The sequence below is a fragment of the Varanus komodoensis genome, unplaced genomic scaffold (genome assembly GCF_004798865.1).
Source record: "Varanus komodoensis strain SLA01 unplaced genomic scaffold, ASM479886v1 scaffold6_4, whole genome shotgun sequence".
In the NCBI taxonomy this organism is placed as follows: domain Eukaryota; kingdom Metazoa; phylum Chordata; class Lepidosauria; order Squamata; family Varanidae; genus Varanus; species Varanus komodoensis.
Window position 1 is genome coordinate 19,544,517 of NW_025336347.1, and position 15,715 is coordinate 19,560,231.

General features: G+C 47.3%; 1 protein-coding gene across 1 annotated transcript; it reads right to left on the reverse strand.

Annotated features, from left to right (window-relative positions):
- Positions 1–632: 632 nt before the first annotated feature.
- LOC123034625 (probable peptidyl-tRNA hydrolase 2) lies at positions 633–13,106 on the reverse strand. The gene is made up of 6 exons (XM_044452136.1): positions 12,992–13,106; positions 12,807–12,881; positions 9,541–9,621; positions 9,194–9,291; positions 7,172–7,286; positions 633–4,821 (listed from the first exon to the last, which is right to left on the reverse strand). Exons 1-6 carry the CDS (start codon positions 13,085–13,087, stop codon positions 4,732–4,734), a joined length of 555 nt encoding a protein of 184 aa, XP_044308071.1. The 5' UTR covers positions 13,088–13,106; the 3' UTR covers positions 633–4,731.
- Between the last annotated feature and the right edge of the window lie 2,609 nt (positions 13,107–15,715).

Sequence of the window (15,715 nt, forward strand, 5' to 3'; positions counted from 1 at the left end):
AGTAGCAGCCTTTCCAGCTCTCCAGCAGAGGACTTTCACCAAATCCCCTTCTGAAAGCTGCAGCTGCCAGGGATCAAACCTGGGACCTCCTCCACACAAAGCACATGCTGCACCACCGCAGCTGTGGGTCGCTCTCCCTCCATGCAGTACAGTGGCTCCACCTCTCCACACACACAGCTCCCAATGCTTTCTAAGCACAAAATGGGTCCCAGAGCATGCGACGAGAGCACATGGTGCAACCTGAGAGTAACCAGATCCGTGTCTGCTCTGTGCCTGGAAGGGGGACCACATGGGCACCTCACATAATCTCTCCGGACTTCCATAATCAAAAGAACAATCCATCCTGCACATTAGTAGTTAAGTGTCCTGGTTATCGTTCTTGTTGTGACCAAGCTTTATGCCTTGTGGCCTGGTTTCCCTCATGGCAGATCCTCTTATAAAGCCCCACTCTTAAAACCATTTCCTTTGAAATCCTTCTGATTTCAGAAAAACATCTGCACATATTTATGTGTCTAGGGCTGCCACCTAAGTATCCTGATCTCATGTCTATTGTGTTGTTTAGCTGCCATGTCCTGTCAACTCTAATGTTGTTTGTTTAATGTTTCTAGTCCTCCTGGTGATAGAACAGGTACTACTGGAAGTTTGCATACATTTTAATTATTGTTTATACAACACTATCAATGTACATGGACCTTTTGTGGAGTTTGACAAGAAAAAAGTACAGGTTGCTAGCCCTGACCCCATGCTGCAATCGAAATTTTGACAGTGTGAGAGAATCAATGGACATGAAGTAAAGATAAAACCAGAGAGGAAGAATAGGAGAGGCAAGGATAATGCAGAATGTGGGCAGCTGTGGCTAAACATAAAGGCTTCTTTGCTGCATTGTGGGTAAGAACTAAAGCAGGGGTGAAGAACTTGGTTCAGTCCTTCCCAGAGTAGGTTTGGGGAGGGGCATATTCTACCAGTGGCCAAAATTCCACCATTTTGTAGCTTAAAGCTCTTACTGCTTGTAACTAAGTTTTGGGAGAAGCATTTAACCTTGTAAAGTGGTGTGGGGGTCTGCACAAAAGCCAGGAAATCGGCAATCAATCAGTCGCTGGGAAGGAGGCAGGGAAGGGGGCATGCCCAGCTGAGGAGCCACAGAGGCTTCAGATGGGCCTCAGGCACCCAACTCTTGGGCACTGACAAGAAGCCAGGCAAAACTTGAGAAAAAGAAGGTAGTTCAAATGTAAGCCAACGTATAACCAGGCCACAACCTGCAGGGTCACCCACCTGATCTATAACTTAGTGGCAACCACAGGTACTATGAGGTCATAGGGAGACTTGTAGGATCTCCACAAGTGAGAGCACTGAGCCAAATCTACTCTTCAGTTGCCAATCTGGCAGTCAGAAGCAGGGAAGGAATGGTCATGACTTCGACAATACCAACACTGTTTTATAGCACATAGGTGTTAAAAGCCAGTGGACTCACACCCCATCAAAATAAAGAGATAGGGAAGGGAGGAAGTGGCAAGCTAAACTACTCTTGTTGAGTGGGAAAAGACTGCATAGCAGTAGCCAGAGAGGGAGTGGGGAGGGGTAGTTGTTAGCAATGGATTACGGTTACAATCCTACTGACACTTATATAGGAACCCCATGTAACTAAATGGAATCTAATTCCAGGTATGCAGGCACAGGATCCGACTGCACAGTGATTGATCTTGAGTGATCAATGGATGCTGTAGCACTGTTGGAGTGGCAAACCCAAAAGCTGCTAAAGCTTGGCTGAACATTACTGCTCTTTTCCTTCAGCCACTGGCCCTTTTCTTGCCATCCTCTGCCTGCCAGCCTGCTTTTATAGATTGTAATGCTTGGTGAAAAGCAGCAGTCTTCTCCAACCTGGGCCCTCCAAAGAGGCCAGGCTATAGCACCCTTCACCAGCAGCCAGCATGTACTGGCTGGCAGCGATGTGTTCTAGTCTAGCACCTCTGGAGAGCCCCAGGTTGGGGAAGCCTGCTTATAAAGCAGAGATGAAAACAGCCTGCTCTGTGACTGTTCCAGCCACATGGTTCATGCCCTCTAAATATCCAAAAGCAATTTGTTTGCTTTCCTGCTACATAAAACTTTGCAAATTGTATACCCACCAGCAGGACCCTGCATCACGAGTCACTTCAAACCATCAGGGGGTTTATGACTTTGCTGTAAACATCATGTTGCCTTTTATTCCAAGCAGCTCTTAACCTAGTTGCGGGGGGGGGGGGGGTTGTCTTCCACAGCCATCCACAAGATGGGCCTCTGCCAGTAATTTGTGTCACTGCTTGGTGAAATACTTGACCTAAAGAGCAGGGTTACAGGGACAAGCTAACAAACACTTTTATTGCATGACCTACTCAGAAAGAAGCCCTGGAGGCACTCTTTCTGACCTGTTAAACAGGGTCAGGATCTTGGGCCAAGTCAGAGTACTGTGCCCTGTTCTGAAGGAGACTGATGTCAGCAGAGAACTGCTCTGGGATATTGTGCGGCTTCAGATTTGCTGTAGGTGGCCTTTGCTGGAAAAAAAAATCTGATCTAAAAGGCACACACCACGTTTACCAATGCAGCATAATCGCAGTCCCAGAGCAATATGGGCACAGGTTGGCTCTGCGTGCTTTGGATTACAACTCTTTTGAATCCCAAACAGCATGATTAATGTTTAGGGATGATGGGAATTGTAGTCTAAAACATCTGGAAGGCACCGAGTTCACATCTATGCATTTGAGGCTATACCACCCATTTCAGATTGCAAATGAAAGAAAACCTACTCAATTAGAGGAATCATAACATATTTTCGACAGCACATTTGCAGGAAGACTTTGCATAGTTTTCAGCATGCACTGAAAACTGCACCAACAGGAACACACAGTTTTATCACAAAACAGACAGGGCATGTGCCATGAGTGTTATCTAGAGCTGCCTGTGTCTTTAATAATTGCATACAACACAAAGTTAAAGCAAAAGCCTTTTCTCCTCACCATATCTGCATGCTGGAGGGAAAAATGCAATTACTGAATTTCTGGCAGTTGTTAGAAGGTGCAGGAGCCCTGCCAGAAATAAAAGCAGGTAATTTTTGGTCAAGCCACCTGATTTGCTCATTTCCACTTACAAAGATGAAGCTTATGCAAGCTGGTCAAAGTGTGAGTCTTCAGCCATTGGGTTAGTGACCCACTCACGTTCTAAGCCTTGGTCAGCCTATCCATTTAAAAAAGCTAAGATGAACCACACTATTCTATGCTTCCTTGCTCATCTAGACTTGCCCCAGCTTTGGCCCATCAGAAGGAATCTAAAATGGCTACCAGTAGGTACCTTTGCAACAACCACCAACAAGGAAGAGAGAAGAGGGCAGTGAGAAGGAATATGGTTGATGGCCAACTGTTTTGACACAAAACCAGAAAAGCAAGTGAGCCTGATTACCATCTAGCCTCTGCCACAGACCTGCTATACGACCCTGGGCCTCTCAGCCCAAATGCATTATTGAGGAGACAATACACTAGCCTACTTCAGGGACGGGGAGCTTTGGCCAGGCAAATGTTTCTGGACTACAACTTCTATCATTCCTGACCACCTGCGACACCACTAGAGCTAAGAGGAGCTGAAGTGCAGCAATATCTGCAGGGCAGGGCAAGAGGTTTCCCACTCTTGTTCTGGGACAGGAACATTAAGATGGTTGGACATTTCTCCAATTTCCTCAAAACTGCACCATTACATCACAGGAAAGATGACATTCCATCTCATCATATATATTGTGTGTGTGTGTGTGTGTGTGTGTGTGTGTGTGTGTGTGTGTGTGTGTGAGACGCATGCATGCACATGTATGTGTGTGGTTGAAGGAATGGCCATGAATGTGTTTTGGCTAGTACCAGTGAAGCAATGATCATCAGCAAACTCCCCCAGAGCTTTCCTTCTTGTGGCTTTACTTCAGAGGCGTTGCTTCATTTATTGAAGTGGTTGCTATACTCAGCCAAATGTTCCCACTTCCCCCTCTGTTGCTGGAAGGTCTGCCTCCCACCACACAATCTCCACTTAAAGCCCATTCTTGGTTGGAGCCGGCACAGCTATTCTCTAGTTTGCCATGGGCTGGAGACAGGACAACACAAAGCCAGTGCGACCTGAAAAATCCAGCTCCTTTAAAGCCATTTGGACTGTGTAACTAAAAGGATGTGTAAGAAGGGAAATAATCCAGCAGTAGAGGCAGGGAAAGATAGGAGGGGTAGAACTGGGACTAAACAGGGAATGTACAGCTTCCTAAAGCAGAAAGGATGGTCCTGAACGAGAACAAGATGCCTTCAGAAGCTGCAGCTTCCCTTCCTTTCCTTTAAAAGAAAGGAGGATAATTTGGGAGTGTGCTGTAGGTACAAGATATCCTGCTGCTGGGAAGGGTTGCACCTAATAAGCTCCACCCATGGTAGGATTCCTTCCATGGCTTCTCCATGGTGCAAAAAAGAAACCCAGGCAATACCTGCCAGGAATTTCTCCTAGTTTGTACACGGTACAGAAAATACAGACCCATCTTCTTACAAAGCCCAGCTGGGACTCCCCTGGCAATCCAACTGCAACAGATCTGTACAGCCTCCGCTTCATAAAAAGGAGCACTCCTCTTTTAAAGGAGAGCTGCCCCCATGCTTTTCCATGCTGCTCAGGTGGGCCTTGTGTTGCTCGCTCTTCCCCCTGCTCCAAGAAGGGCACACACGACCGAGCCAAGCTGTGAAGGACTTCTCAGTTCAGCAGTTTGAGCTGGCCTGTCACCTGGTTCACCATCTCTTCTTCCCCCATGATGGCAAGGACCGTGTGGGACCCAGCTGGAATCTGAAACAGGAAGGACAGGACACCGTTGGACAAGCACACCAGTAGGTGAAAGTCGGGTGATGGTCCCACTACGGCTTCACACTCCTTGCTCTAGCTCAGCATGGTGGATCTGCAGAGGTATAGCCTTCCACCACCTGGTAGCCTTCTGCTGCTTGGAACTACAACTTCCAGCACTCTTGATCATCAGTAATGCTGGCTGGGGCTGATAGGAGTCAAATTCCACAGATTCTGAGCAGGCCAGGGCTGGGGCCAGCCGCTCAGCACATGGTACTGCCTTTGAGCTCACCGTAGTGGCCAGATTACTACTGTCCTGAGCTGCCAGTCTGCACTAGGGTGGGGGTGCATCCGACCAGACCGACGGAGTTCCCCAAACGGGTGACCCCTTTCCCCCCACCTCCAGTGCTTTGGAGCCTGCCCACTTTCATGAAGAATTCCATCCCACCCCCTTCTAAAAGGCTGAAATGCCTCTGCTCATTTATTGGCAATAAGAGTTTAACCTAAAACATGCCAGTATTTTGGATACATTGGCTCAGACCCCTTGACCTTTGCCTTGGCCCATCACTGCACCATGTCTTCTCTGAAAGGAGATTCAGCCCTGTGGCTCAAAGGGACTCCCCACCCTGCTCAACAGTGCACAGGAGTCTGTGAAACACTTTTCTCCGGTTCTTGCTGAAATATCCTTTCAAAAATGAGAGTTACTTTTTAACATTCCAGTTATGGGAATGTGTAATACAGCCAGGGGATAGAATACTGAAATAAATAATTCTCAGCATCACTGCTTTAAACGTTTGCCTTCAAAAGACATGATCAATATCAACAGCCTTTCAAGCTGAATTTAAAAATCAAACTGAAATTATTTTTTTTTTTAAACTGGGTATGAGCTTAGAAGGCTTGGCTCAACTGTAAACATCCTTCGTTTGTAGCTTGACCCTCGGGGCCCAGGAGGCACAAGGCTGGAAATGCATAACGAAAGCCACATTCTGCAACCAGCTCTCAGAAGGCAGAACGCTTTCAAAAGCTAAAAGCGGAACAGCACGCGTGCGGCTTTGTTCCGTGCTTCAGACCAATAGCTGAAGAAGCCTGATATCCTCCAGATGTGTTAGATGATCTGCAACTCCCAGTTTGGATTGATTGACTGATTGAATTTGTTGTCACATTTCTGGAAAAAAGGCATTCGAGGTGGTTTGGAAAACCAGTTAAAGATGTTTTAAACATGACCTTAAGGGAGCAATCCTAAGGCACCTAGATATTGTCTGAGGAGCCTGAGCGTGGTGGCTGGATTCCCAGCACACGGCCTTTTGGGCAGGAGGAAGTGCTGCTGCCCCTCCCCTGCCGTCATGCAGTCCACACAGAAAAAATCATGCTGGTTGCTCTTTGAGGAAAAGTGACCTCAGTGGGTGGTTTGGGAGGCAGGAGGGGGAGGGATTAGAATGGCAAGGAGGCAAAGCCACTCTGGCCTCCCCTCACATCACTTAGACTGCAGAAAACAGCTGTGGAAATAATGCAGAGCAGGAAGGCAAAGAGAGCATCCGCTCATCTCTATAGGATGGCATTCTACATTGATGAGATAACATCTGGACTACAACAAGGAAGCATAAAAAATTAGGAAAATTACTATTAAAAACAGCGCCTTAATCCACCTGACTCACTTAAAGGCTAAAGGCCTCCTTAAATAAAGCAGTCACTGCTTACTGGGAAAAGTACAAGGAGGACAATGCGCCACAGCCTCCTACAGCCAGGCTGTGGCCACCAAAAGAGCTACCATCACATATTCCTTTCTAGGCTAGGCTGATCCTGCCGGCTGGGGATACTGGAAGTTGCAGTCCAGCTCATCTGATGGGCAGGAGTTTGGGGGAAGCCTGAGCTATAGCCTACTAGGATCCTTTGCTTCTAGTATTCACAGTTCCTACAGACAGAGGTCTTTAAAAAGCACTACACACAGAGAGAGAACAAGCGAGAGAGAGAGACTGCACACAAGCGAGCTGCATACTTGTAACATCAGGCCCAGAACAGCACTTTAAGTCTCAAATGGCAAAACTTCTACATTCAGTACTAGTCTTCAGCCGTTGTATAGCTAGCGCCCTGATCTCTTAGTCCCCCCACAATACAGGTGACCCCAAGAAAGCAAACAGAATATCCCAAGTTTTGCAACTAGAAGCAGACGTATCTGCGAACGAACATGCTTCATTTGCCTAATTCATGCCACTGGAAAATTCACCAACACCACCCCTTCTCTGTGCCGCGCGTGCCTCCCAGGCGTTCCCAGAGACTGTAAAAACCAGGCATGTTGCCTCGGTACAAGACGGCCCACCTGGGGAAGCAGAACCTTTCAGAACATCCTGCTAATTACCTGGGTCCTCCCTGCATCTTGCACTAAGTATGTTGGCAGTTCCAGGCTCAGCGCCAAGGCGTGCAGCTCCAGCAACTGGTCAGTGTTGGGTCCCTGAAGTACGACTTTCTTGGCCCTGAGAAAGGCAAGACAAACTTGAATGTGAGAGCAGCCCCTGCCCAAACACAGCCACTGACCTGCGGCCAAGATTCTGACTGAAGCAAAGGATGGAGACTGTAAGGCACGAGGTGGGAGGGCCTGCATGTTCAGCAAAAGGAGGCTCAGCTTCTATGCCAGGTGACAGAGGCACAGCAACAGAGGTTACACCCTGAATCGGGCTGCTCCAAGTGGAAGAGCGCCTTCCATTCACACATACAACTGAGATCCAAGAGAGGATCCTGCCAGTGGAAAGCAATGGAGGCCAATTTCACCCATTCTCACTACCGTTCCAGAAGGATCTCCAGCCTTTGGGAGCAAATTTTTGGATGGGGAGGACATGGGGGAGATCGGTGGAAGCCACCTCCCCCTTCTTCTGCTGGCAGGAACATCCCATCAGAACTCCAGACAGGATACTCCCATTAGCCAGAGCCAAGTCAGAATCCCAGCCGTAGAACTGAAAATTACTTGGCTATGCTTCTGTAGAAGAAGGCTGGGCACCTAGCAGGCTGGGTGCTTGCAGAAGCTCTCTCAGCCCAAGGAGGCCTGAATTCCATTTTGGAGAAGTTCAGGGGTCACATTTCAGTGGTGGGTGGAACAGTTGGAGGCAAAACGGACTGGCCAGCAATACCACGAATGCCAACGCATGTTAGTTTTAGGCTCTTGTCACCAGTAACTAAGCCTCAGGAAAAATATTTCAGTCTTTTGGAATGGAAGGCAAATCACACAAAAGTGAGGAAACAGCCACTGGCTTGCAGGGAGGAGACCCAGTGACTGCCTGGGCACCCCCAACGGCTGGATTTGGCCTAAGGTTCTTCACATCTCAGAGCTGGTGCTTAAATCCCTTAAACTCCTTTCAGAAGAGGAGTGGCACTCAAAGCTGAAGCGAACACCTGGGGATCCAGGCCTATGCAAACCTGGCGCCAGGCAACAGCCTGTGCAACCGTTCCCACCCCACGACCATCACATACACGTCACAAACATGACTGGTTACATGCAGGCGCTGCTCTCTGGCATCAGGTTCAGCAGGCTGATGGTGTAGTGCAGGCAACCTCACGGGAAGTGCTGTTAACTTGGGTCAGAACTCCAGAGCCACTTTGCCGTGTGAGCCGATGCTCCCAGGAGCTAGGCAAGGGGCCTGCAAAGTAAGTCATGCCCACTCCTTGCCATTCCAAGCAAGTTTTGCTGGGAACGGAGGGCAACTGCACGCTGGTGTAACTGAAGCCTTCCTATAGTTGCACAGTGGTCTTTAAAGGTTATAACTAATATTGTTTACTGTATTTCCATTTTGTCTTTTTTCCCCTTCAAGGAACTTAAGGCGGCTTAATTAGTCCCCCTCTGCTTAATTTTATCCTAACAAAAACCCTGCAAGGTAGGGCAGACTGAGAGTCCATGTCTGGCCCAATATCAACCTGTGAGCCTCACAATCAACCTGGATCTCCCAGGTTCTGGTCCACAATTCTATAAGGAACCCTGACTCTCAAGAAGAGTAGACCTACTGAAATGAATGGGACTCCAATGTTAGTCTAACTTAAAGAGTGTGTTCTCTGGTTTATTGCTGCAGTCATGATACGATGCTGTGAGGGAGGTTTTCTATTTTATTTCAAGCATTCACATACTGCTTCAAACCTAACCTACACAGCTGAACAATAAAAAGAAAGGATCAAGATACAAAATACAGAGTTCAAATATTTAAACTCAAATGACACCAATAAACTCTGGGTGGTCAATCAGGGAAGTCTTCTTTGAATAAAATTTTCTTCAGTAAGAGGTAAAGTTGCACCCCAAAGTGAACTCTTCCAACCAAACCACCTTTCAAATCCACCCCGCCCAGAACTCTGGGCGAAGTTTCAGGAGGCTGGTGTCCACCTCTGGCCTAATCCTTACCCTTGTTCATCCCACTGATTAACGATGTCCCTGTGAGCAGGTCTCTCCTGCATCAGCTGGTACAGGCCAATTGCTGCATGCCCCACCTGGGCAGCAACCTGCAACGAGAAACACAGCAAATCAAGAAAATCGGCTCCCCTACGTGGCTTTTGCCAAATAATCAATATTGCTACTCAATTGCAATTCCTAGGTGCATCAAAAGAGGTGAAAACAAACCAAGTGGCCCTGATTATTAAGACTCTCTTGCTTGCTTTCACTTCTCTTCAGCTTTGGATCAGCACCTGAAGCCACCTTAGAAGGGCTGCCACCAACGGAAAACAGAGGCAACGACACCTGAGGGGTTTTACCTTTCCAGCTCCCATGGAGAGTTCCATGTTCACCACAAAGACCATCTTATAGTAACCACTGCCTTGTATATCTTCCTCCTCCTAGAAAGAAAGTTTGACAGTAAGTCCCTTCTATTGTAGCATAGCAGCTGTATGAAATGGTGTAGCAGTTGGAGTGGATTAGGGCCAGGGAGACCCTTATTCAAATCCCGACTCATCTAGGAAGCTCAGGGGCTGAGCTTGGGCCAGTCTCCAGCTTTCAGTTTAACTTATCTCACAAGGTTGTTGTGAGGGATGGAGGATGGACCATGTATACTGCCTAGAAGTCACTGGAGGAAAGGCAGGAAGTAAGTGCAGCAAATAATTTAAAAAATCTTCCTTGCTATACCCAGGCAGATTTAAGATAGTGAAGTGCAAGGGTTAGTGAAATATATTTATATAAAAATGTGGTTTATTCACACATGAACACACATAATCCTTCTATTTTTGTAAGTCATTTTAAGATGGCTTACAAAAAGACAGAAGCATATTTAACATAAATAACAATTTATTGGAACAAGTAGTCAAGGCTGACTTGCTTGATGGTCTGTTCCACTTAGAAACCTAGGAAGTTGCCTTGTATTTAATTTCTATATCGCCCAAGGGTAGAAGTTCCCTGGTTAGTGAACAGCTGTTAACACATAAAATACAATATAGACTAAAACAGCAACAAAACATCATGAAATTACATGCAGACATTTAGAACCACAGTTTAACAACTAAACAATTAAAACCAGTCCATACAACTAGGCCTGTTTAAAAACAGCTGGGAACCCACCCCACCCCCACCACGTGCCATTTGGTGCCGCTGAGTGCCTTGGCAAAGAGAGCAGTCTTAACCTGGCACCCAAAATAGAGTAGAGTTGGTGCCTGCTGATTCCATCATTTGGGGGCTACCACAGGGAAGGCCCTCCTCCTTGTTGCCACCAGCTGATCCTTCCTTGGACGTGTCACCTGGAGGGCAGCCTCAGAGGCTGAGTGTTCTGTCTGATTATATCAAGTCAGACCATTCGTCCACTTCCTATGCAGTCCTCCTCACCTGCTGCTTTCTGAGATCGTTGCAAGTCAGCAAGACCAAGACATTAGTAGGTCTCATGCTGGGCTGGCAGCAGCTCTCCAGGGTATCTGACAGAAATTCTTTCCAGCCAGAGATTGAACCTGGAATTTTCTGCTTGCGAAGCATGCATTCTCTCTCTGAGCTATGGCCCCGCACCACCTCAAGCAAGGCAGAGCTCTGGTGTCTGAGCCATGTCCCCCACAGACCTGCAAGCATTAAGTGCCACTTCTCCATGGAAAGAAATGTGCAGGACCCTCCAAGGTCAATCTCACAAACTCCACTGGTTCCATCAGCAAGGCAGGTATGCGCAATTTCAGGGCCGCTAACCTCAACATGCACAATTTATATGAAAGAGGCCTCAAGCAGAGAGAGTCGTCCAAGTGCACACACAGTGGACCTGCAGCAATTTCCTCTTCCACCCTGCAAGAATGCTGCTCCCAAAGAGCTGCACGTAACATGCGATTATTCTGATCTTGCACATCAGGCCTCACTAGAGTGAGACAAGGATCTCCTCCCACTGAGGAGGCAATTCTTCAGGAGTTTTAATCAATGCAAGGTTTTGGGGGTGTGAGAAAACACCTCTTGGTAGCCTGATTTGCATTGCTTTCTTAATTAGGGCACACACAAGCTTCATCCTTCCTCCATGTCTGAAGGAAAAAACTGGAGCAACAGTTGGCATCACTCGTGCCCTCCTGACTTGGACATGTTGGCTGGGAAGGATGAGAGCTGCAGTCCAGTCTACAGGCTGGGAAAGGTTTCTTGACAGAAACGCATACAGCCACCCTTCATAATTCAGGCTAAACCTATGTGTGCATGACAATACCTTCCAGTACTGTTAAACCTAAAATGTGTACATTATTACCCTTCTGAAGTGGGCCCAACTTTGAAGTCTTAAAGATGAGGATAGGAGTGAAAATGTACATTCCACACCCTTTGTTACCAATATCCAATACATTTTAACATGCCTGCCATTAATTTTCATGAACAGACAGCAAAGACAAATAACAAAAGCAAGCAATTTTCTCCTTCATTCCCAACTGAAGTTAAACTTAGCCTTGCCCTACTGCACTTGTTCACATTCTTTCTGCCCCTCTTTCTGTTATCCTCTGCCACTGTTCATATTACTGAGAAAGCAAAACTATTGAAGGACAGGGAACTATCTTTTCAGCTTAGCAAACACTGTAAAACAAGAGGCAAAACCAGTAGCGTGGCATCAGTAACAATGTTTGTGCATCCCTCCCTCCCTCTCACACACACACACACACACACACACACCCATTAGATCAGGTGCATAATTGCCCAGGGAGGTTTTTTTGGTCTGCGTCAGCCTTCCCCAGCTTGACACCTCATATCAGTTTGCAGTCCAACACATGGAAGTGTGTCCGCAATGCATACCGTGCATGTCCAGTTACTAATTACTCTTCGGGCACAATCTTATGCATGTTTAGACAGGAAGAAGAGAACCAGAACTCCCAGCATACCCCAACCCTGGCTGGGAACATGCTGGGAATTATAAGGCTTTCTTTCTGCCTAGACATGCATACTCTTGCAGCTTTAGGCTTTCTGGTTATCTATAACATTTAGTATAAACCAGTGAAGCTGTTTACTAAACTGTTAGATGCCAAGGTTGTGAATCCTGCAATATGTACATACTGTGTGTTTAAATAGGTTGGAGTAGGTCAGCCTTTCCCGGTGTGATGCCTGTCAACATTCTGCAGTAGTGTACCTGATCTGGAGGGGAGAAAATTGGGAGTGGCAGAATGGAGAATCCCAGTGAAGCTGTAGCTGCATGATCTATGCAATTGTATTACATTCTACATTTTGGGTATTTCAGGTGTAGCCATTCACAGGCCTTTCAAAAGACCAGACGCAGGCCACATAAGCATGCCCCTAAGGAGGCGATGGGAGCCAGTTTCTAATAATAGGTTAGAGCTGCTTGAACTCAGGATCATCTCAGGAAGTCACACCTTCCAACACAGGCGCACTGCTGTATGCTGAGGGGAAAGAACTCTTTGCGTACTCAAAACACCTTCCAAAGGGTTTGCAAAACTGGCATTCAAAGCCGTAGCTGGCAAGAAGGTTTTGTAGCATAAGGAGACGCAGAAACGAGGAAAAAAGCAGAAGGGTTAGGCCACAAATCGAGTCCCGGCAGGATCAGAAGGGAACCGAGCGCAGGAATCCCGGAAAGTACCTGCGAATCGAGGCCGCTACTGAAGTACAGCTGCGCCGCCGCCTCCGCAGATCGACCCCCAGTGAGCGCCAGAGCCTGTGGGGGGAAAGGGGGCAAAAGACGGCCGTCAGCGGAACAGGCCCCCAGGCAGCCACCGACCCACCCGCCTGCCCACCCCCGCGGCCCCGCGCGCACAGGCGACCCACCCGCCGCGCCGCAGCCTCCGGGATCCCCAGCTCCAGCAGCGGCGCAACGAGGGACTCGTCCACGCCCGAGTCCGAATCGAGAGGCTGCGACTCCATTCTTTCCAGCTGCCGGCGCTCTGCCCTCCGATTGGCTTCGCCGGTCGCCTCCCCACCAATCAGGACTTACCCGCCCCCTCTGTCGTAACCCGGTGGACCAATCACCCAGCCCGCGTAGCGAGAGTGTCAGCGGGCGTCTGCGCCCGCCGAGAGTGAGCTTCGGCTTCGGAGCGCGTGAATTCTACGTCCGCCTCCTCAAGTTCACGAACGCGGCGCTGCGGCGTCAGTGGACGGTTCCCTCCGCCGCGCGCGAACGTGCTCCAGTCTCGGCAATCGCGCTGGAGCCCCGCTCTGCCGTGTGTGGCGCCGATGGGAAGGTCTGGCGCTGGAGGCTTAAAGCTGGTGTGGCTTAAATTGGCTGCATTGCGAGTGTGGAAAGCTTAAATGAGCTAGAATTAAATGGCACTCCTTCTGCCTTCAGACATCTACTAGAAGTACACAGACACTGAAGGCACAATTCAGTGCATGTTTAACAGGAAAAAGGCTTGCCACACTTAGCATTCCCCAGCCAGCTAGGCGTAGACTTGCTTCCTTAGACACGCAATGGGATAGATCTGAATTATGCTAGATCACTTATGCTGGCGGAAATGGACTTCCTTTTCGTACAGCAGCTGTATAATCTTAAAGCTGGAAGGGGGCATTTAAGCCAACAAATCCAAGCCAGTTTGCAGGACAGTAATTCAATCTAAAGCATCCCTGGCAACCACCAGTCTTTACAGTACCTCCAGCAAATTGCAGACCCCCCAGGCAATCGGTTGCAGTGTCTTGTCTGCTAAGAACCTTTGGAAGTTTTTTCTGTTGCTCATCCAAAATCTGCCTTCCCATAACTTCGCTGTCCTACAGGTGTGGATGATGGGAAACAGGTTACAGCCCTCTTCTGTGTGACACTTTAGGTTCTTGAAAAGTGGGGTCATATTTTCCTTCACTCTGTTTTTCTCTCCTCAAGGCAAAACCGAATTCATCTTACAAGATGGGGAATACTTGGCTCAACAATTCTGCAAGTGGGAAGGATCTTGGAAATATTGTAGATCACAAGATGAATTTGAGTCAACACTGTGTTGTGGCTGCAAAAAGGTCAAATGCAATTTTAGGCTGCATTAATAAAAGTATCACTTCCAAATCCCGTGAAGTGCTAGTTCCCCTTTACTCAGTACTTGATTAGGCCTCAGTCTGGAGGCCTCAGTCTGTGTCCAGTTCTGGGCATCACAGATTAAAAAAGATGCAGACAAGCTGAAAAGGGTTCAGAGGAGAGCAACAAGGGTGACCCGAGGACTAGAAACAAAGCCCTGTGAGGAGAGATTAAAAGAACTGGGCATGTTTAGCCCAGAGAAGAGAAGACTGGGGAGAAATATGATCACACTTCACAAGTGCTTGAAAGACTGTCATAAAGAGGAAGGCCAGGATCTCTTCTCGAACATCCCAGAGTCCAGGACATGCAATAATGGGCTCAAGTGTCAGATTGCTGACAGAAAATCACGATAAATTTTCTGACTTTTAGAGCAGTAGGACAATGGAACCAATTACCTAGGGAGGTTGTGGGCTCTCCTACTTTGGAGGCATCAAAAGGCAACTGGAGTCACCTGAGAGGTATAGTTTAACTCCCGCACTAAGCAGGAGGTTGGCCTTCATATCCTGATCCCTTCCTAGTCTACTATTCTATGATTCTATACCCACTCATTCCATCTTTCCTTATTTCTAGTTGCCCTTATCATTCTTCTTGCCCTTCTCTAAACTCATTCCAGTTCTCCTGAATCCTTTTTAAAGTGTACAGGAAACAGGATACAGTATTTGAAATTAGTTCTAAATCATAGTAGAACCATGATTTTGAAACTGTATTTCTCCTGATGCAACCTAAAATTGGATTTGCTTCTTTTTTTTCAGCCTCATCACACTGCTGAATCTTACTCAGCTTGTGATCAATTCCAATTCCAAGATTCTTTTTACATGTACTACTGCCAAACCAGGTATCCCCCATCTTTTACCTGTGCATTTTATTTATTTTCCCTAAATGAAAAACGTCTAAATTTGTATTTAGAATCGTAGAGTTGGAAGGGGCCAAAAGGGCCATTGGGTCAAACCTCCTGCTCAGTGCAGGACTTCATTCTGTTCTTTTTGGCCTGGTCTAATGTAATCAAAATAATTTCAATCTATCAAGATAATTCTGAATTTCTTTGACTGACCATTCTTCCCAATTCTGTGTCATCTGCAGTTCTGATCATTATTTGTTTGTAAAAAGAAAAGGGGTAGAAGAAGCTTACAGGCCTAGGAAGCCACAGAAGAGAGCCATTCACAGAGCGACTGTGCATTCTAGCCACAGAGAGTAGTCAGAAACAGCAAATTGTCACCACCACTGCTAACATCTGTGTGGGCCAAAACACAGTAATAAACCTAATGTTAAAGGAACAGCTTGGTTGCTTGCAAGCCACCCCCTCACTGCACCCTTTCTTAAATCCTCAAATACTTCCCAATTTTGCAGTGGTGCACTTTTTTAACCTAGTGCACCACTGTCTAAAAATAAATTCCAGGTAGGTACCTATTAATGTAGATACTGAAAGATGGTGCATTTTCCCCTGCTGTTGATCAAGATCTGTTTGCCCCAACTTCCCCTCTTTTCCCAAATATATCTAG